Here is a 22,558-nt window from a genome sequence, read left to right as displayed (position 1 = left end):
AACCAGTCAGGGAATGTGGAAAACTGCAAGGAAAGAAATAACTTTGTTTTAAAGATGACAGTTGAAGTCAGGAGTAAAAGCTGAGGGTGATAAGTGCAATTTCAGCATGGATTGGTTCCATGCAAGAGGGAGATGCTGGAGCACGTGGGTTGGGAGTAGCTGCTGATAAGAGTCCAGCCAGGCTGGGCTGCAGGGAAAGGCCTTTTCCTCCTCTGGGAAGTTCCATGGATCACATGCTGCATTTGGAAGCCCTGTGGGTTCATTACTCATTGCAGAATTATTGCAAACTGTCCTCTCTGCAGCCTCTGTATCAAACTGAAACAGAACTTTGCTCAGAGAGAAGCTGTGCTGCAGAAATGAGCCTTGCCCATCAAGAATTGAAACTAAATATTGAATAGAAATTCCTCTGCTATTCCTCAGTTCCCAGGCATGGAAAAGAAGGCATGGAGTAAAATGTCCTAACTGGGGGATATAATCCCCCAACAACAACATCCTTCTGTGCTCTACCTTGTGACAGAGCAAGCCTCGTGCTCATCTCTTGCTCCAAGGCTCCAAGTTTCAAACAAAGTGAAGCTTTGTGTGAAGCTCAAAGTGAAGATGGCTGATGAAGCTGGGTGTCTTTTAGTCTCACCACAAGGGATTGATCTTCTTCTTTAATTGATTTTTTCCCCCCTCTCTGGTCAGACAGAGCCAGTAAAGGGAGTTTTCTGTGTGTGTCACTGGTGATCTTTAAGTCATTTGCCTGCTCCGACTGGCATGCCCTGGCTTGCCTTTCATCTTCCTTCAGGCTTTTAAAGGCTGGGGAGAGAGCAGAGAGAGATTTAGCCTCATAATTTGTTGTAAAACAGCTTCTTTGCTGCGTAATTTGGTTTGGAAATGTTAAAAAATTTATATTTTTATCAGGACATAGATGTTGCCACAAACACAGAGGCAACGAGCAGTCCCTTTGGTGGATCTGAACAGAACTTCTGGGTTCTTCCCCAGCTCTGCCTTGTCCCTGCACTGGTTGAGAATTAAGGATTTAATTGCAAATACCAGAAATCTGTAATTGCAGCAACACCTGCCTTGCCATAGACAAGAAAGTGCTTGTTTTTCAGGTTAATACTTGTCTTGAAGCAGCTGCTGACTTTGTCATGGCTGTGTTCAGTGAGAGTTGTCTTGCTCTGTGTTGGTTGAGGGTTTTTTTTCCCCCAAGAGTTCTTTGGAGGAAACCCAGAATTCTGAAATTGCCTTGCTTGGAGGCTGATATATATATATACAGCATTATGTTTTATATAAAGCAGCAGACTAATGCTCAGCTTTGCTCTCAGTGGATCAGGAATTTAGTGTTCAGTTTAGAGCTTTTCCCCTGTGCAGACTGAGAGCTTTTGTCTTGCCTTGCCGCTTCCTTCCTCGCATCTCGGAGCGTTTTCCAGCATCGGGAAAACGCAATGCAGAGGCAGGGTCTGTGGAAGCAGGGTTGGGAACTGTTAAACAGATGAGAAAGCTGAGGGAAATGCCTTAGCCACATGATTTAGTGGCAGACTGGAATAAGTTCCGTATTTCTGCTGCTGGGTCCCAGGAGCTGTGTACTAAACCTACTGTTGCCTTTCCAGCCTCCGAAGGCTTTTCCCACTCCAATCTCTGTTTCAGCACAGGCTTAGGGTTTTTAATATTGCCTCAAAAATAGCTGTCCTTCTCTTCTGAGAATAGAGAAGTTTTTCTTCAAAATACCTTCCCTCCCCCAGTTTTTTTTTAAATTTTTAATCATTCCCTGCTGAAAACCTCCACATCAATCTGATCTCAGCTTGTCCTTCCAGCAGGAGAGGGGTTTGCACAGGCCCCATCCAGAGCTGGGAATGTCAGCGCCTCTCTGGGTTATTTAAGATACTTCTGCTGTGCAATAAATCTCATCTTGTCATTCTAATGGTACAATAACTTGGAAATGAAAGAAGTCAGCTGGGGGAATATGTGTGTGCACTGGAAAAACCATCCAGAACACTGTGCTGGAACAGGGCTTTGGATATTGTTGTGGAAAAAGCTTGGAAGCCGTTAGCCTGGTGCACAGGAGCAGTGAAACAAAACAGGGGTGCTTGTTTAACAAAGGGAGAAAATAGGAGAGTGGCAGAGTGAATGTGCCCATTCCTTCCAGACTCTTCCATTGCTTTTAGGTAGAGGTGCATGTCTTGTTGGCACTGTCCCTCGAGAGAAAGGGCACATAAAGAAAACAAGCCAGAGGGTAACTAAAACAATACTGATGTAGGCTAGCACTGCAATGATTTATTTTTCTCTTGTACCTCCCAGCTGAAGACACTGAATAAACCATATCCATATGGAAATGCCTTGAACTTTTAGGCTGTCGGGCAGGTTCCATGGAGGATATTTCATAAATCTGCTTGTAGAGATGGATTTCACCTGGACATGGCACCAGGTGCCATGTGGTCACCAAAGATGTGCAAACAGGAAAAGAGTTATTGATAACCCCTTCTGTTCTCCCACCCTTTTCCCTGACCTCCTGGGCACTGGGTTTCCAAGGGCTTTGAGGGCTGTGCCTCTGTTTCTCCTGCTGGAAAACAAAGACAGTGATATGGATCTTTGCTTTGTACCAGGTATTGTTTAAAACTTCAAACTGCTTTAAAAGGAGGAAGGGCCAAGGCGATTCAAATCCATAAAACAGTGTTTCTGCAAAGAGCGGTTTGGGTCTATTCATTGCATCCTAGAAGAAAAGAGGAATTGTCAGTTTGTTTTTTCAGTCTGTTACATGAAAATAAATTCAGAGACCTTTTCCTTCCTACCTAAGAAGTGCAGAGATGGAAATAGTTCCTAAAGGCTCCAGTTAGACCCAAACCTCAGCTTTTTAACCATGTTTGAAATGAGAGTGGTGATGATGATGTCTTTAGTGAGGCCTAAATCTGAACCTAATTTTGACAAAATACTGTGTTTGTGTAGTAGGCTCAAATATTCCTTCACAGCTTTTTGTGTTAGTTTGAAATCCACACCTCAGATTTCAGGCAGGTGTGGATAAAAACAAACAAAAACCCTAACAAACAAATAGCCACCAACCCCCTGTGATTTTCCTCCTCAGTGGTGAGGAGAAGAGAAATGCTGATGTATCTAAAGTGCATTTCCTTTTTCATGACAAAATTCAGAAAGTGAAATTGGGAATGAAACCTGATGCAACAAATGCTCTTTTATTCATGGAGAAGACATTTGGCAGCAGAAACACAAATGACAACATAACATCTTTGAAACAGATGACCTCTGTTTGCCCTGTAAAATTTCCTGCATTCTGCTTTTCATTAGCTATTTGCTTATGTGGTTTATGTATTTTATAGATAAAAAAAATCACATAAAATATGAACTATGGTATGATTTAGACCTAACACGGGTCTTATGGATGATGTGACCAAGCTTGTAGGAACTGAGCTCTCTGTGGTTGGATGCAATGTGGTTCTTACTTGAGTCAATGTTTAAGTAGCATTTTTCCATCTGGGCATACCCATGGTATTCATGGAGGTTTTGGGTCAGGATATGCTGATAACTTGGAGGGAGCCTCTTCATCCTGGGATCATGTACTGAAAGCTTTAGCTCAGGCACTAAGTGCTTTTGGTTCAGGGTTGTATCCTGGAACTTCCCCCAGCCCCAAAGGATTAGAGATGATTATATTTTTGCCCCAGAATGTGGTGAGAGATTAATAGGAGATTACTGGAGCTGTTAAAGAGGATTCACCATTGTAAGAACTGAATGTTCAGAACCTCATTTCAGACCTTTTTCCCTCAGAATGCTCCGGTGTGAGGGGAGAGAAAGGCTCTTTCCAGGAAGCACTGCTGATGAACCACCTTGTTTAATGTATAAGAAAGTTCTTTTAGATGCTTCAAGATAAAAGGCATCTATAGTGCTGCTTCAGAATTAATGATGTCATGCCAGCTTCATCAGAGAGTTTATGAGTCTTGGCTTCTTAGACTCTTATAAAATAGGTAATTTATCAGAGCTGCTAAATGAGAGAAATCACCCTGCAGCTGCAGTGGGGAACACTCAGGCTTTGATTGCAGTGGGAGAGGAAGAGAAAGTTGTTGGATGAGCTGTCATGTTGTAGCTGCTCCGTGCTGTGTTTTATTTTGGAGGGAAATTGTCTAAATATTGCAGAGGTGTTCTCTAATTATGATCTTTGAATTACTTAAGTGTCAGCTGACCTCTTTGCCTGTGCTGTGCTTTCCTTGTTTGAACGTGGCATCACAGAATTCCTTGGCTTGCTGGCAATATACTTAATTCCAACTCCCCATCAGCACCAGGGGCTCTGTGGCTTTTGGGCTGGATTTACCTTGTAGTCATTCCTGTTTCAGCATGAACCAAGAAAGCTCATGTGGAGTACAGAGAGTTCTGGAGGCCTTACTAAGAGATGCTCACTGCCCTAAGAATCTTAAGATGTTGTAAAAACAAAAAACCATTTCCCCATCCAACCAACCTCAGGAATAAAGAGAAGAAATCCTTTGTTTCTGGTCACAGGGAGTGAGTTTAGAAGCAGCCTTGCCCATCAGAGCTGAGGAGAGAACCCAGACCTCCTGCAAAACCATTTCTCCCTGCCGGTGGTACCAGCAACTTGCTAATTTGAGAGCAATATTGTTCCAGTTCTCAGGCTATCTGGGCTGATGTAATATTCTTGGCTTCAGTCAGGTGGGTCATAATAAATTTTCTGGAACTACTTCCAATTCTCTGTTTCTTTTCTTATAAACAACTTCTTGCACTTGGCAAATTCCGTTTGCTTCAGAATGCCAAAACTGTGGAGAAGTTTTCTATTGACTTCTAAAAGTAAGTATTTTAGTATTTTCTCTGAAAGTAGAAGAGATTAAATTTAAGAGGTTTTATTTAATTTATGAATTTTTCAGCATTTCAGCAGTTTCTGTTATTTCTACAAGATGTGGTGGTACTGGCAGGGTGATGTGATTTGGTGCCAGTTTTAGCTGAACTAAATCGGGGGTGCTGCAGTCTCACCCATCCTTTTTTGCCCCCAAACATTTCCCCACTGCCCTTTTATGTCTGCACTTGCATTTATGTGTTTATACAGTGCTTACACTGAGGCAGGGAATTGATATAGCCAAAGCTGATCCTGCTGAGGGAGAATATTGACAAAAGCCAGGAACACAAAGCTTGGGACAAAGAGCAGGGCTGCTCTCACTTAGGATGTAGTTCACTGGAAATTTAAAACAATGTAGGTGGTAATGAGAGCATCTTCAGCTCATTTTTAATGCCCTGGGTGTCTGAGATATTGCCTCTTATCAGTGTAATGTGGAGACAAGAGGGTGGAATCCAGCCTGGAGCACATAATATCGATGGTCTTTCATCAGAGAGGGTGAGAGGTGACTCAGTCTGCAGCAGGTTAAACAAGTGCCACTCACCTGTGGAATTTGAGTTTCCCAGGCTGTCTCAGATCCAGAGTGAGCTGGGAGAGCAGCCCAGGCACAGAACCCTCGTTTTCACAGAGCCAAGTGTCCAGGCTCATGTCACAGACACAGGACAAGCTTCACTCTTGTCTTGGTTTGGGCAAGTCATACACGACTTTTGCATCTGGGAAATGCCAATGGTGGGAGCTGCAATAGCTGCAGGGCTTGGATGTGTTTCCTGCTCTCAAACCCTGCAGCTTTGCCACCAGCCAGTGATGCAGTGCACTTGAACCACTCTTTAATATAATACAGTACAGCTCCAGCTACTGCACATGGCCAGAACTGAGAGGTTTGGCCTCGACTCCCACTGAAGTTTTTCTCTGCGTACAATAATGTTTTTTCCCTCACATATGTTTTTGGCAAAATTGCAGTTGCCAGATTTGATCCAAATGTGTGGGTTTTGCTGCTGGCTTTGTATAGTTTTGTACTTTGGCAATATCAGATACCAGGGAGAAGGCTTGGGGTAACCTATTTGCAGCTTCCAGTACCTGGAGGGAGCTACAAGAAGGGAGAGAGACTTTAGACAAGGGCTTAAAGTGACAGGACGGGGGGAATGGATTCACACTGACGGGAGACAGGGTTAGATGGGATATTGGGAAGAAATTTTTCCCTGTGAGGATGCTGAGGCCCTGGCACAGGTTCTAGAGAAGCTGTGGCTGCCTCGTCCCTGGAATTTTTCCAGGCCAGGTTGGACAGGGCTTGGAGCAACCTGGGACAGTGGAAGATGAACACAGCAGGGGGTTGGAATGAGAGGATCCCTTGAGATGATCCCTTCCAGCCCATTCTGTGAGATACTGAGAAAGCTTTTCCATCCAGTCCTTGCCGAGGTACCATGTATGACCTGCTGGTTTACTGATAAGAATGGGATTACAGGCAGAAAGTCAGAATAAAAGAAATCTTTTATACTCTAGAGATAGTTTTGGTGGGCACTGTGGTGACATTTCCCAAGGGGAGATGGAGGAGATGGATTGCTCACACCTGAGCGAGAGCAAAATGCAAACAGAGGAGCAGTGCAGCTGCACATCAGGATTCCTCCTGGCTTTGCACAGCGCAGATTTCCACATTAGTTCCTGTCAGCATGGAGACCCCTTGACATTATTGGGTCAAAGAAAGGTGCTAATCCATCACAGAAAATGGCTTAGCACTTGATTTATATTCATTTATCTTCGCTCTGCACAAATGCTTTGTTCCTTACCCTGCTTTGAATCAGACCAGCCTAATATATTGGCATCTCAATCATCATTTGGCTCCCACTGAGATGAAGAAGCAATGGTTGAGCCTGCAGGGCCCTAACAGTAAATCAGTGATTTATTAGGAAGAACAGGGCAGGAAGGTGAAGATCATCTTGAAAATAGGTAGTAAGGAGACTGCTACATTTTTCTGTTTGTCTGATTATTCTGCCCTGAAGAACTATAAAACAGCAAAAAAGCACCCAAATCACACCCAAGGTAACTTCAGGTTTCAAAGCAGGGTGTTAAAAAATTGAGACATTTAATTTTTTTTATCTTATTATGGTGATCTTGAAATTTGCCTGGGAAGGGGTATTGGAAGCTGAATGACTTTGCCCACACAGCTACAGTGGGTATCAAGTTCCATCAGCACAGGGCCAAGGCATGTCCAGCTCTGCTCAATCACCCTTTGTTTGTTGTGCCACTTCTCAGGGAATGGGATCAGGGAAAGGGAGACAAATGATCCTGGAGGTTAAAAGACAGTGTCACACGTTCCTCAATAATTTTGAGGAAAAATAAAATATTTCCAAGGTAAAGGTGCAGAATTTGCTCTTATTTATAGGACTGTTTTCCATTCTTTCACTGATTTCTTCCATCAGGGAATGTTAAGGGTTTGGGGTTTTTTTCCTGTTCCTTTTCCATATATCTATTTCCAGCCTCTCTGAGTCTTCTATGTGCTCCTTTCCCTTCCTTGTTGTTATAATTGTATTACTTCTGGAGGAAAAGATTGTTCTGAAGTACAGTTTGAACTCCAAATAAGTTTCTGTGTTAGTTCCAAGTGATGTTCCCTATCTCCTATTCCAGTCTGTTTCCACCCATAAGTAGAGCTGCAGGGCAGCCCAGTTTTAGCCTTTACCAGTTTGTCCTTTTTTAACAGAACAGTCTCTTATTTGAGCTATCACTTCAATGATTTGGTGAAAAGAACCAAAAAAAGCACTCTTAGACAGTTGAGCCTCCCCAAATCTGTCTCTGCTATGGTTCTGCCTTTTGCTTTATTCCATGACAAATCTGAAAAGCCTTCTAAGATGTTTTTTCCCTTGACAATAATCAAAGCTATTAATATTGCTGGGATATAGTGGTTGCAGACAAACAGCTGGATCCAAAAAGTGATTACTTCTGTGAGATGGGGTTATTTGTGTGGGATGGACCTTTGCTTTTCAAGTCCTTCCATGCTGTGCATCTCTGCCTCGCAGCAGTGGAGATGATCCACATTGCCCTCAGAGAGAAAATCATAATTTAAAACAACAGAGAACCCACAAAATAGAAAATAGAGGTTTTATTTTGTACCTTAATGACTACAGAAGTTTTATGAACAAAGATAACACTGTGATTGTTCGTTAAAATAAAGAAGTTTTTTCCAACTGTGCAGCTTTTGTCAGTTAAAGAATCTTGCTCTAAAAAGTTCTTTTGTTTTAATTTCACTTTCTTCTGCTGTGAGGCAATTTTCCCTGTTTTTCCATCATTTTACCTGAAATGATGAAAAATGTTTGGGTTTTTTTTTTCCTTCATTTCACCTCCACAAATAACAATGTTCCAAGTGTCAGGAAAATAATTGCATGCTATGAAATGGGGTAACTGGAAGTCCCATGCAGGAAAACCCTGAGACAGCAGCAGGCTGTCAAAATCAATTGGGCTGAATGTTTGAATCCATTATGGATCTGCTGCACGGCTGTGATAGAGATATCAAAGTGTATTTTTATAATAAAATACAAGATTGGGATTCTAATTTTCATCCCCTACACAGATGCTGTGTTAAAAACCCAGAACATGTGGTTGCGTTTCCAAATTCTTCAAAGAACCGTGGCCATCCTGAGAACTGCTGCTTTTTATGCTTATGTAAAAAATTTACTGTTTTAAAATAAAAATGCTGGTTTTCTTTGGTTATAAAATAATGTTGGGGATCCATTAATCAGAGTGGTTTCCTGACCAAGTATTCAGATCTTAATGTAAATGTCTGTAAATAATATAGTTGCAGCAACATTCTTTTGGAAACAAAATTCAAAGAGGTCCTGTTTGAGCAGCGAGTACTTGCTCAGGGCAGTTATATTTAGGGCTCTAATGGAAGTGTACAAGTTATGCTTTTTATACAAACTATAAATGGCTACAACCAAGAGACTTAGACTTTGAAATGCACTTGGCACTTGTGCAATAGTGAGACAGGCCAGAGCCTTGTAGTACAGTTGGGTTTGGTTGTTTTTTTTTTTTTCTTTTGCCTGCCAGCTTTACAAATATTGCCAAATTCTTACAGTGTTGCCACCCCTGAAGGGCACTTTCAAAAATAGATGTTGGATCTGCTCTCGTTTGGGACTGGTGTGGAGCCTTGGAAAGGTTGGACCCTGAGTGCGAGTGTGATGACAATGAAGAGGTGATGGGGGACAAGAAAGAGGAATTCAGATGCAGAAGCAGGGGGTAAAATAGGTGCTGAAACCAGAGCAAGACGTCATGGAAGGAAGCCAGGCATGAATGTGGATGGTATGAGATGGTCTCTGAGTGCCACACACAGTGCGAGAAATGGGCTCAAGTGTTGCAGATCTTTCAGATTGAGGGTAATGCTGATCAGTTGGTGAGTAAGTGGAATTCCTCAGCTTCACTTCTGAGTGTCTAAACAATTGGTCATTGTTGACAAGATCTCCAGGATGCTTTGATGTGAGGAAGCAGAAAGTTGCAAAATACTGTCATTAGTAAGAGACTAATCAGCTGTATTGGGGGGAAAACTGCCAAATACTTCCAAGTGTTTGTTTGAGGAAATGAAAATTGAGAGAGGCATAGCTTCTGTCCTGGGCAAGAATTGCTGCTGGTCTTTAGTGCTATCAAAATACTCTTGGAGAGCAAACCCTGCCTTATGGTGCTTGTCAAACACAAACATTGTTATCAGGATGGTGAAGCTTTTTGTGTTTGTCTTGTCCCAAAAGCTTGCACTAATATGGGGCTGTGGGCAGAGCTGGGGTGAAAAATTACAAAGTTAGTGATTCATGAATTACTCATGCATGTAAATGCTGCTGTGAGCAATCTGCTGTGCTGAAATAATACTGAAGGTTAAACTGGAGGTATCAAATCTACAATGGTGCTGGCTCTTTTCTCCTGAACTGCTCACCATGCACCCGCCCCAAGTTTTGTGCTGTCTGGCCGGTGACTCCAAAGCTGAATCATTTTTGTCTGCAGGCAGGGTAGGAATGTGCTCATCCTGGGGAGCCTCCAAGCCTTGCCCTCCTGAGGTCAGACTTCACGGGCTCAGCACTGCACTGTGTTTCTCTTAGATAAAATTTCAATTTCATATTGAGTGACAGATGCATATTTCTCCCTGACAAAGCCCAAGCTGCTGTTGCTGACAGCTAAAGGAGACAGGCTCTGAGTTGTCTAAAAAATTCCTTTAGGAGCAGTATGTTACTTCTGAGCTCCTATTTCCTCGTGGCTTTTTAAAAATAAACTGAGAGTAATCAGCCCTTATGACACTCTGATATTTTAGGTCATTAACTGATGTTATTGTAGTCTTGATGTTTATTATTAAGTGACCATGGTTTCTGAAATCTGATTTTAATGGCTTGCAACAGCCAGGAGAGGCTAAGGAGGGTAGATTTTATCAGGCAAGGACTCACCTGTCTAAAGAAGCAGCTATGCAGTGGTAATTTCTTCCCAAAAATTGCTCTGGAATACTTTAGAAGGGATTGCACTGGATTATTCTGGAGTACTTCCCTGGTCAGATTCCCGGTCTTGACATTCCCTAAGAAAAGGAACTGGGAGTGGCTGAGGATATAAATTTACTATCCTCTTTGTTTGGCAAGCATACAGATCATGGGATGTATAAATAGAAGAATTGAAGGCAAGCAAAGAGAGGTCATTATGGGATGTACAAAGAGCTTACTCAGAGCACATCTGGGGAACTGGGCATGATTCAAAGGCCAGATTACAGGAAGGACAGTGAACAATAAGGAATGGATTAGAAAAGGGTATTGTGGAGGGTATGAGGGCTCGAGCTGGTGCCTGCCGTTGCTGCAGTCCCACTGCTTACACCACATGAAGCTGATTTTACTGTAAAAGCACCTAAAAAATAATTTTACTTTCCTTAACCCTCTCAGGGTTGGGTAAAGCTTCACTTCTGATGTCATAAGTTCCGCTGAGGTGCAATTAAATATTGTCATAAAATCTGTACTTTCATCTCAGAAGTAGCTGCATCTTGGGGAGCCTTATTGAAGGTTAAAAGGGCTTTGTAAATGAAAAAAGGGATGTTGGTAAGGGGCAAAAAATGTGCTACTGGCACATATGGGAAATGGGGACACTGCTAAATGTTGAGCAGCATGAAGGAGTAAGTTGAGGATGAGAAATGAAGCAAGAACACTGCTGCTGTCATACCACCCTTACCAGGAATTAAGCAATATCCTCATTTTCCAGATAAGCAGACTGAGACTCTGAGATTATTCAAACTGGTCGGGGTTTACACAAGTAGGGAATTCTAAGTCTTCAGCCTCTTGGACCACAGTAATTTTTTGGCACAGGACTCTGGTTTTCTATTTCTTTCACAGTTTTCATAATCTATTTATACCACTCCTCATAAAACTGTTTTTTCATTGATATTTCTAACCCAGTATGGGGTTTTCTCTTTAGTGTGCCGTATTGGATCCTGAAAATAAGAGTCCTGGAAGCATGGATTTATTCATAATTGGTGGATTTTTTAACACTGATATTACAGTGTAGCACAGGTCTTTGCCTGCCCTTGGGCCCTGCATAGAAGAGCCAATGCCTGGAAAATCACATGTACAAAATTCCAAAAGGATCAGCCGAGTTTTAGGGATGTATTTGTTGACATCTGAGCACACACGCTCCTCTTGAGAAGTAGTTGTAGGAAGTAATAATAGTAGGAAGCATTTACAGTTTATATTTACAGATTATATCCCCAAAGGCCTTTTATTAGGACACATAAAACAGGAAGCATAATTCTACAAACCTAGACTTAAAGCCACATAGTTATTCCACTTATTTCCAATCTCTGGATCCAGGTTGTGGGAGCAGTGGCTCTGTGCTGCCCAGTTTCATCCTGGGAATTTGAACTGGGAATTTTGAACAGGGAGCAATGGCTCTGTGCTGCCCAGTTTCATACTGAGAATTTGAACTGGGAGGTTTGGGCTTTGCCAAGTGCTGGTTCTGGTGCAGGAGTTTGGTGGTTGCTTCTCTTCCTTTTGCCTGCGTTTCTCCGTCTCGGAAATGGGAACGAGGACAGTCATTGTGCTGTGTTTTTTGGCAGTTATGACAATGCAAGCCCAGGATATGTTCCCTTGTGCTTATGTTCAATTAAATGCTTGGGGCCAGGCCAGGTTAGTGGTTGTCCAGAAGACCACAGGGATATGGAAGTGGGATTAGTGACTCAGTAAATTCTGACTCGGTATTAAACCAAGGCCTTTCTCCTACTTTTATAGTCATTTGCAAGCCCATATATCACAGCTGGATTCAAATGGAATACAGATCCTTCCTACCTTTGTCCAATTCCACCATTTTCATAGCAAAAGGGAAGCAAAATGTGTGGGATGAAGACAGGCACAGGAAGTTTTGTAGGACTAGGGAGGCATTTTTAGCGATGGTCCACCGGCTCCTGCCCTTTCCCTGGCTGTGTGCTCTGTGGATTTCCCTGCGTTTTAGACTTCCAGTTCTGCAGTGACCTGCACCCCAGGAGGAAAGAGTGCTGAATTTTGAGAGTGCTTTATAAGTCTCTCCTGGGTTATTTTGATACCTAACTTGAGCAATACCTGTTAACACTGAGCTACAGGAAGACTGTGAGCGTGAAGGCGGCTCATTCTCTGATAACATTCCTGAAGTCCAGGAAAACTGTATTTTGTTAATTTGGAGAGAATATTGTCTCTTTGAGCAGTAGGACCAAGACTGAGGGCTGTGTGACTCTGAGGTGTCCAGAAGTGTCCCCTTAGGACATCAGCTCTTTGATGGAGAGATCCAGGGTAGCACTTGCAGAAAATTTTAAAATCTTCTCCACTTGCAGCTCCTCCCTCCTCTGCTTCTACTCCTGTTTCCAATTACAGAATTACTGTTTAATGTGGATGCAGATATAGGAAACTGTGTTTGATTTTTCTTACTGCTGACAAACTGGGAGAGATGCCTGCCTGCTTTCTAGCAGAAGCCACACTTTTTTCCTATATATGAGCAATTAGGTGCATTGTTCCCTGATCACAAGCCTCTCTCGCCATCCATAACATGGCTGCAGTTGATTATAGAGCCTGATGTGTTTAAAGTTTGAGGGAGCTCCATCAGGAACACTTTGGTTGCTGTTTTGTGGAGGGATTTGTTTATATTCTGTCAAAATGATCCCATCTCATTTCATAAAATAAAGAGGGGTTGAGCTTTCATAGCCGCGGTAGGTCAGCAAGGAGAAAACAGAGCTCCAGGAACTGGCATTAATTCCTGCTGGTGCTCCACACTGGGAACTGAATGGCAAGAGGGAACTGCAGGGCATTGTGTGGTGTGGGAGAACGGGGAAGGGAGAACAAGGAGAGCCTTGAATGCTCCTGGCCATGAGGAATGGCAGGACTTTGTGCAAGGTGACAGCCGTCCCGATGTCATGGCCACGTTCCAACGTGGGAACTGCACTTGCGCTTGGCTGAGCTTTCCCCCGGCTCCCTTGGAATTGGTGGGATTTGGCAACTCCAGCACAGTCAGGTCGTCACCGTCTGCCTTCAAAACTTGGGCCTTCCAGAATTTCACTTCACAGGGATCAGCCATCATTCCCACCCCCCAGAATGTTTCTTGCAGAATTTATCCCAAGCCGAACATTACAAAAGCACGCTGCTGTAGGGATTCCTGCTTGGTTTCCTAATGCATTTTTCAAGCATACTCACAGGACTCCTTGTTTCACACATGGGGATTTTAGCAGCAATTTATAATGTATAGAGATGATTTTGAATTTTCCAAGGGCTGTCTAGTTGGTTTGGCCAAATAGGTGCTTTTTTTCCTACTGTTGTGATTTGTTTTATGGAAGTGTTTAGGTATAAATAGCACATTGTATTACCCCATGCATTTTGCTAGGTTTATTTTTAAAAAAAGCAGTTTTTCCATGTCAGTAGTTTATGGTGTATATCCCTGTCCTAATTATATTCCTGATTCTTTGCCTAATCTGTCATGAGCAGAGCCAGTGCATTTCTGAAATAAGGAAATCAAGTACCCTGGGCAATTTCCATGAGGAATCCCAGACAGCAGAATTCAAGTGCTTTCCAGCCAAGACTCCTTGGCCCTTTGCCACTTGTGAGTGGCCCCATCTTAACCTCTCGACATCATAGAAGTGTTTGAAAGCCATCAAATTGCTGATGAGTTAATCTCTAGGAAGCTGTCTGCCAACATCAAGGGTCCAGACTGGAGAAAGCCCAGAGAAAACCATTACAACAAGGTAAAAATGATGGCAAGTCCCTTAGCACAACCATGGCGTGCAAATGGTTTGAGCTGTGAAGGGGCCATGGGTAGTTGAAACGTCAAACATTCCAATCTCAGAGCAAAATTCAGGGAAAGGTCTGCATTTGCCTGTATCTTGAGAGCAAAATAACAGAATTTGATGCCAGCCTCTGAATTATGAGGACATTCAGAGGTAGACCTGGGGTTTCTTACAGGAATTATCCTGCTTGAGGAACTGAACTGACTGCCCAGCCTGGGGAGTCATACAATCAGGCAGTGGTTTGGCTTGGAAGGCACGTTTAGAGATAATTTAGTTCCAAACCCCCTGCCATGGGCAGGAACAGCTTGCCATACACCAAGGTTGCTCCAAATCCTGTCAAACCTGGCCTTGAACAGTCCCAGGGATGGGGCAGCCACAGCTTCTCTAGGAAACTGTGCCAGGGCCTTCCCACCCATGTAGTAAAAAGTTCCTTCCCAACATCCCGTTTAAACCCACCCTCCTTCAGTTTAGGGCCATTTCTCCTTTGTGCTGTCACTCCATGCCCTTGTCCAAAGTTCCTCTCCAGCTCTCTTGGAGCCCCTAGGGTTCTCTCTGGACCCTTCCCCTCTCCTGGTTGAACATTCCCAACTCTCCCGGCCTGTCTCCAAAGCAGAGGTGTTCCAGCACGTGCTGGAAACCACACAAGAGCTTTGCCCAGCCCTGCTCGGGGGAGCTGTCACTTTACAGCCAAAGCTCTCTGCAGAGCTGCTGCACCTCTTAAAGCAGAAGGATGTCCAGGAGTGTGAACAGACTTTTCCCTGGATCTTGCTCAGACTGGAAACATTTTCAGTTGCTATTAAAAAGCATCAGATTACAGACAACAATTTCAAACTCTTTAGGCAAGCAGAATAATTTGAGTTTAAGGAACTGCTTAACTGGAATTCACCCAGTCGTGACTGCCTTTTAAGAGCATTGGCAGCAAGTGCTCGTGAACAGGTTTCATATTTAACTGAGGCAGAATAAATATTGCTTTATTTCCAGCTGCTGTTTCAAAAGCTATGGAAAGATCAGGAAAAAATTGTTAGCCAGCCATGCTTTAATTGAGAATCAGGCCGTTCCAGAGGTGACTTGTGAGCTCTTGCTGCTCCTGAGGTTTGAGCTAAGCCACACTTGAATTTAGTCTCTCCTTAGCTCCACCATGGCCTGGATCCTGTACTTAAAATCTTAATTAAAAATACTGCCCAAGTGGTTCATTCCTGCACAGTAATTATGTGTTGTCACATTGTTTTGTGGGAAAAACACAGTTTGGAAAATCAGGAAATAAAGGTGAATATCAAACTGAGAGTATTCTGACCTGGATTGATTTATTTCAGTTGCAGTTTTGCTTATCTTGCTTGTCGTTATTAAAACCAGTGTTGCCATGGAATATGAAAATGCAGGATTGTGAATGCCAGACAGAAACTACCCATGGTTTATACCATTTTAACACCTGTAGACTGAAAATGCCATGATTTGGGGAGTAGGAGAGCAAGAACCATAGTTTGGGATACAAATAATCAGCACAAGGCCTGTTATCAAAAAAGGGGGTTTTTAATTGGTATTAAAGATTAAGTCCTGTTCCTACTTAAAACATCACTGGGCAAAGCTTGACTGCAGATGTCCTTGTGCCTGAATCTCTTATCTGAGGAGCAACAATGATGCTTTTCCAGCTCTACAGAGTTACTAGGAGTGGATCAGAGAGGAAACCAAGATTAGGGTGCTGCAAGATAGAACAGTTGTGTGGTACATTTCTGTTTTGCTTCCCAGTGTCCCAAAATCAGTGTTGGGAGGCGTGTCCTCATTCCCAGGCCTGCTTGTACCTGTGGAGACCTGCCAGATGTGGGGAGCCTTGGGAATCTGTGTGTCATTCATCCCCCTCTCCCAGGGAAAATCCCTAGTGGCATCACTGGGCTTTGGCACATGGCCAAAGTCTTGGTGAGTTCCTTATTCCTCTCTGGTGCCTAAAGGATGTTCCTCAGCTCTGCCAAGGCAGGTGACAGCAAAAATCTTGTCCATAGCTATCTTGGATTAGTCATTTTTCCAAAGGTAAATAAATCCTCCCAGTTTCCAAGCATCACCTGACAAACTGTGAACTGGAAAACTGAGAAAATAGTGTTGCCTTTTGCGAGCCAAAGCATTCTGCAAATCTTTATTTTTAATTCCTTGTTAGAAAACAGAACCAACTGAAAGGGGCTGGCAGAGAAAATGTGCCCCACTCCTTTCCCTCTGCCGGGCTCAGCAGTGGAGCTGCCAGTTTCTGTTTTCGCCTCTGTAGAATTATATGCCTCTATTTGAAAGTTTTGACAAATCAGGCTGTTTTCATTCTCCCTCTGCCATAAATTCAATCCATATGTCTCTCAAACATCCTTTCATAGCTTTGGCATGGAAAAGGAAGTGGCTTAGGCTCTGTATAGTGTATTTAAAGCAAAGCTCTCCTAGTTTGCATGCATGGCTTCTGGTAGCTCTTAAAGCCTCAACTTCCTAATTATTCAGGTTAAGAGGGCATTGGCAGAGCGTTCTCCATTAACCAACAGTGATGTACAGTGAAGAAGCATAACAGGATAAATCATTCCCTTATTCTCATCATGTCCAGGAAGTTTTTGATACAGCCCTTGGCTTTGCCACAAAGCAGGATGCAAAGAGGATGTGAAAAGGGTAGGAGAGATCAATCCAGCATAAAATCTCAAAAGAAAACATCAAGACAAAGAAACAAAAGGTCTTGCACAATAAGTTGCAGGGTTTTGTTGGGCAACAATATCCAGCACCTATGTGACAGGAGGTCATTGCCACAGGAGTAAAGGATCTCCACATCCCAGCCTGAGCCAGGGTCAGGAGGTGAGGGTGGAAGGAAACGTGGGTCTGAGCTGCACTCTATTGCTGGGGATCAAAGTTAAAAAGCAGAAATACAGGATACAGCAGGCTAAGAGCACAGGCAGTCGTGGCTGCTCTGAGTGCCCTTGTCTAGAATCAGGGAAAATATGGGCCAGGAGGTGCTGCTGGAATTGTGGGATGGATCTGTAATTAAAAACGGGGCAGTAGGGAGGGCACAAGAACAATGGCTGAGTGACTGCAGGTGGCTTTTTGGTGTCCACCTGCCCTGTGGATGCAGTGGCACCAGATCTACCCCAGGGTGCCACAGGACAGGGCAGGTCACTCTCCCAGCCCAGCCTGTCACACACCCTCCTCCCTGCCTCACATCCACTCCAGAGGTCACATTCCCCCTTTTCTCTGTGCCACACAGAGCAATCAGGTCCTGTGCATTTGATGGAGAGGAGATGTGCGTGGTAAACATATGTGTGCAGTGTAATTACCTTCCTAATCTCTCTCTCTCACATGGGGTCATTTACAGAGATGAAAATTCAGGCAGCCTCAGAACTGCTGGGCGCATCCAGAGGCGTGCACATGCAGAAACCACAGTCTGAGCACCTGAAACTGCTTGGCAGGTTCAAAGGGCTGGCACAGCCCCTGGTTTTGTTTGCAGGGTTGCAGGGATGAGGTGGACTCCAGGCTATATTCCACATCTCTCCAGATCAGGCCCTTCTATCTGGGGATCTGCATACAGCTGTTCAGCAGCAAGCCGCGTGTGTGCAGCCCTGTTGTTGTATAAACAAGAGTAGAGACTTAACCAAAGCTTTTCATGTAGTTTTATCTCGACTGCAATTTGTTTCCAGCTCTTAAAGGCTGTAGGAACATCCAGCCTTACTCCCTGGAGCCTGTTTCAGCCATTCCAGCAGTGTTCACAGCACTGTTTGATTTCCTTTGAACCGTTCAAAAATTCCCAGAGAAAGGTGCAAGTTCTGTATCCCTCCTGGAGGGATTTGCCTTTGCACACAAAGTGTGGGCTGATTTGTAAGAGGTGTGCTGTGTGCTCTGTCGCAGGTGTGCTGTCCCTCCCTGCCTACTTCAGCCCCTACCACGACGGCTCGGTGTGCAGCGATGGCCGGGCCGACGCCTACGCGCAGCTGGAGCTGCGGACCCTGGAGCAGTCCCTGCTGGCCACCTGCGTCGGGAGCATCTCGGAACTGAGTAAGTCTGGGATGGAATCCTCTAATCCACCATGGGGTTCTTGCAGCAGGGCACGAGAGCCCATCCCTCCTCCGCTGCTGAGGGGCAGCAGGAGCGCTGCCACTGTTGGCAGCGTGAGCAGCATTTAGTGTTGGGTGAGATGTAATCGTCTGGTGGTGCTGTTTATGAAAATCAGCTGGTTTCATTAGTCTGCTTAATGTCGAAATCACCTGGAGAGGTGTGAGAGGTGCTTCTTTTGGTTTTTTGGTGGTGTTTTTTTTTTGGTAGAGAAGTTACTGCCAGCTGAAGTTGGATGCTCTTTCCCAGATGCCTCTGGAGGCTGTCATGTGCATTTGTGAAGCACAGCAAACCTCCCAAAGACAGCAAAGAGCGTTTTTTTGGTTAGTGTTTCTGCCGTGGAAATGTCTGGGATATTCAAGGAAAAGCTTTTTGGTTACTTAAAAAACAAAAAGCGAAGGAAAAAGAAAATCTGAGAGCACTCTGCTCACAAAAACTTGTTCAACACCCTTTTTTTTTACAGCTGACCAAATGAAATGTTCCATTCCTAGAGTACTCACAAAGCCCCTTTAAAGTAAACAAAAATGATTTGTGTTTTCCTGGTCTACTTTCCCCCTTGCAACGTTTCTGCTGGCATCACTTTCTTAGCCTGCACCATCTGAATGCTAATGAATGCCAGGGCCAGTAAGGAGTTTGTGTGTTTCACCATTTATTTTGCAACCTGCCGTAGTTTGAGGTTTTCAAATTCCTTCAACACACCTCTATTTATCCTGGAACACAAGAGAACATTTGTAGCAAGGGGCTGGAATTGAATACAGCTTCCTCTCTCCCTCTTCCCTCATCCCTGCCTGGTCAACTTGGTCAGTACATCCAGTGAATGGCTCTCCTGATACAGTTGCCTTTTTTTTTTCTTTTTTTTTTTTTTTTCAAAAAAAAAAAAAAAAAAACAAAAAAAAACAAAAAAAAACCCAAAAACGTTGCTGGCCATTGCCAGAAAAATATAGTGAGTGTGCAAAGGAGAAGGAACGTTATTCTGAGCTGAAAATTTGAATTCCAGATGCATTTCTGCTATAAACTGTGCAGACTTCTGTGTTAGCACCAGCGCTGGAGGATCCGTGATGCTCTCGTAAAACGTGCGGATCCTGGAGCTACTGAAGTGGAAAGGCAGAGTTGTTAGAAGGATTTTTTTATTATTCTGAAGTGGGTCCTTAAAGCTGAATGTGCTGTTCAACAAAGGAGTGGCAGGGCTTTAGACTACAAGCTGAGATTTTTAATACCCCGTTGGTCTGAACCACTAAAAATGTCATGTTTAGACATACAGTAGCTTTGTGGGGCTTTCTCCTGTGTAACGGTAGAACCCCAGGGCTTCTGACTAACAAATTTAGTGTATTGCTTTTAGATATAAATGAACAAATAATGACTTCCCAAGAATTTCAGAGGGACGTGTTGCTAATGCATATGTGGCACCACTAAACTCAGGTTGCTTTCCCAGGAGCCAGCTTTTTTGATGGGGCGACTATTTCGGTTCCATCCTTTCCCAGTATTGTAACTTTTGGACACAATAGAGCAATGTTTCCTGTGAGAGTTTGAGGGGACTGTGAAGCATAAAGCAGCAGAGATTCTCCCAAGGAAAAAACATATCCTAGCTAAGTATAGTAATAATTTAGCTCACTGATTGGTAGTCACACTACTCAAATATGAAGCTTTTAAAGCTTTTTGGAGTTTGTAATGCACCACAACACAAGGAGATTAAACAGGGTTGTGCCTAAAGCAAGCTTATTGCAAAAATACCAACTTTGGGTCATTGCTCTGGGAAGTTTTTAAAAATCTGCAGTCCTAAAATTCTGAGTGCAACTGTGTGATCCAGGTCACCTTAGTCAAGGCCTCCTCAGGTCCACCATGCTCCGACAGCTTGGCTTGAGTTCAAAAACCAAGAGGAATGAGAAGCCCAGAGACCTCCTGGATTGAGATTCTTATAATGCTCAGGGACAGATTTCTGGCACAACTTGAGACAGCCAGCATGATAAAGATTGGCTTTTTAATAAGAGAGTCAGGTCTTGGCTCTTCTGGAGAAACCTGCAGCTGGAGTGAGAATGGGAGCAGCAGACCCCTCAAAGAAGAGGTTTCTGTTTTGAACATAATGTCACTAATTTGTCTCAAGTGCCTGGGCAGGAGGGTAGAACAGCATGACCCAGTTGGAAGAAATGGGAGCAACTTCCTAAAAAAAGGAGAGTGAAGTATTGGTGCTACTGCCTTTGCCTTGTGAGACTGTCGCTGCCAGGTTGGGCAGAGAACATTTTACAAAGACATCAGTAGTTTTTGTAGGTTGGCAAAAAAATTCGGTATTTGTGGCTGGAAAGAGCAGAGCACCAGCAGTAAACCAGCCAACTCACTGTAAAGAATGTGTGCTAACTGAGAGGTGTTGCACTTCATGTTTTCTAACTGATAACTTAGTATTTGAAAGAAAGTGTTGCCGAGTGGCAGCCTGAAGGACAGGACACCCTCTGCCTTCGTGGAGGAGGTTCTGTGCACACAGCAAACATTCCTCTGAGCTGTGAGAGCTTTGATTTCTTCAAGAAGCATGATTAAAAGTGTTGTGGGTGCCTAATAAAGAAATGATTTTGTGTTTTCTCCCTGTGTGTGCGCGCAGGCGATTTGGTCTCGCGAGCCATGCACCACATGCAGTGCCTGAACACCATCCGGCCTGGCATGAGCCCTGTGAGGCAAACCCGGCAGCAGCAGCCCATCTCCTGGTCCCCTGATGCCCTCCACACCCTCTACTACTTCCTACGCTGTCCCCAGATGGAGTCCATGGAGAATCCCAACCTGGACCCTCCGAGGATGACGCTGAGCAATGAGCGGTAGGTCGGTGAGCTGGGAGCGGGCACGGAGCAGGCTGAAAGGGCTCCTTCTGTTGGATTTCCAGGGCAGGTTTGTGGGATGCTACCTAGGAGGCATCACTTATTCCTGCAGCCAGGCCACATTAGCTTGTGAGCCCTGCCAAGTTTGCGAAGCCTTGGAATCGGAGCTGGAAAGTGAGCTGGTTTTTCGTGTGGTCTTTCCGAGCGAGGCACAAGGCTGTGTGCTGCCAACAGGGCTTGCCTGGAGACCTTGCCAAAAGTACATGTGGTTGCCTAAAGCAGGAAAGGCCTTCCCAAAGAAAATGTTACCTCCTGAATGGTGTCAATTAACAATTGTCATCGTTCTGGGGAAAAGCCACGCCGTTTGCTGCGGGGAGGGTTCAGGGGATTTATGAACAGGGGTTTTATGAACATCCTACCTGAGGGTTACTTCAGTTGGTGCTGTGTGTCTGGAGTAGAAAGAAATTTCTACAGGAAGCCAGGAGCTAACCAGGGAAGGCAGTGGGTCTCCCTGCCTTCTGCCAGCTCTGTGACGAACTCTCAAAGTAGGGCCATTATTAGAGCAGTCAGAAATTTTCCAGTGGGATGTTTTTGCTCTTGGAAGCCTCCCTGGTTTCCTTCCTGCCCAGCCCCTTGGCAGGCTGCCTGACAGGCTGGTGGCACAGGAGAGCTGAGGAGCCCTCAGAGCTGAGTTCCTGGACAGGTCAGGTAGCTTCTGCTCCCCAGCTGCATTCTGTAAGGAGACCCAGGCCACTCCAGACTTGTTTTCTCACTTCTAAGTGCACATCCAAGTTTCTGTTAATTTCAGAAATCTTAAATGGGGAGTTTTGTTTTCTAGTTATCCATTATTTATTCCAGCTTGCTTTTTGGATATCTTTTTGGGCTGCTGGACATCAGGGTGAGGGAAGGCTCTATCCTGGCCCTTCCCAAAAGCAGCCTGTGGTTGGGAAGTTTCCTCGTGTATTGATGTGCTGAGGCCATACTCATAAAACTAAAAAGCAAAATGCTAGTTGGACAGGTGAGCAGGGAAAGGAGAACATCTCTGCAGTTTTGTAAATAACATAGTTTCTTCTTCCCACCTTGGGCTTTACTGTACTCAGCCCAGCTTCTGAGATCTGTATGAAATTGTAGTAACACACAAATAATTAATTACAGGAGTAAAAAAAGGTTGCCTTTCTGTTTGATCCTCCCCTGAAATCTTTTCAAAAAGAGCAGAACACCTCAAAGAGAGGGAAGAGATGTACAGATATGAAGAATCAGGAGGAATTAAGTTGAATAAATAGGAGTAGAGAGAAGCATGGCTGCACACCTCAGCCTGCTATTGGCTCAGTTTTTTGTGCTCACTAACCTTAATCTAGGTTACTCTTACATAGTGCAAGGCCATTTATTTTGAACACTGTGCAAAAAAAAGTTTTCATGAGGCCAGATTGTGTAAAATTGTGCCACTGTTTCCCACAGTGATACAGCTGAGGCTGCTGAACAGCTCGTATCAGAAATGTAGATTAGGCTTTCTGTTTTGTATTCTTTTCAGTCCTCTCAGTGTAATAATGTTACTGTAGCTACTTGTTTTGTACACTGGGGATAATAAAGGAGTTAAATCAGGAGAGCAGTTATCTCTCC

General features: G+C 44.0%; 1 protein-coding gene across 2 annotated transcripts in view; it reads left to right on the top strand.

Moving 5' to 3' along the window:
• Positions 1-22,558, top strand: part of ABTB2 (ankyrin repeat and BTB domain containing 2) — a 114,450-nt gene that overhangs the window by 56,985 nt on the left and 34,907 nt on the right. For both annotated transcript variants that reach the window (XM_058806719.1, XM_058806718.1), the window contains exons 2-3: positions 17,934-18,080; positions 20,728-20,938. In XM_058806719.1, coding sequence (XP_058662702.1) covers positions 17,934-18,080; positions 20,728-20,938 — 358 coding nt within the window. The remainder of the gene's footprint in view (positions 1-17,933; positions 18,081-20,727; positions 20,939-22,558) is intronic.

This window comes from Ammospiza caudacuta, chromosome 6 (assembly GCF_027887145.1).
Source record: "Ammospiza caudacuta isolate bAmmCau1 chromosome 6, bAmmCau1.pri, whole genome shotgun sequence".
Lineage (NCBI taxonomy): Eukaryota > Metazoa > Chordata > Aves > Passeriformes > Passerellidae > Ammospiza > Ammospiza caudacuta.
Note: the sequence above shows the minus strand (reverse complement) of the source record. Positions and strands in the feature narration are given on the sequence as shown.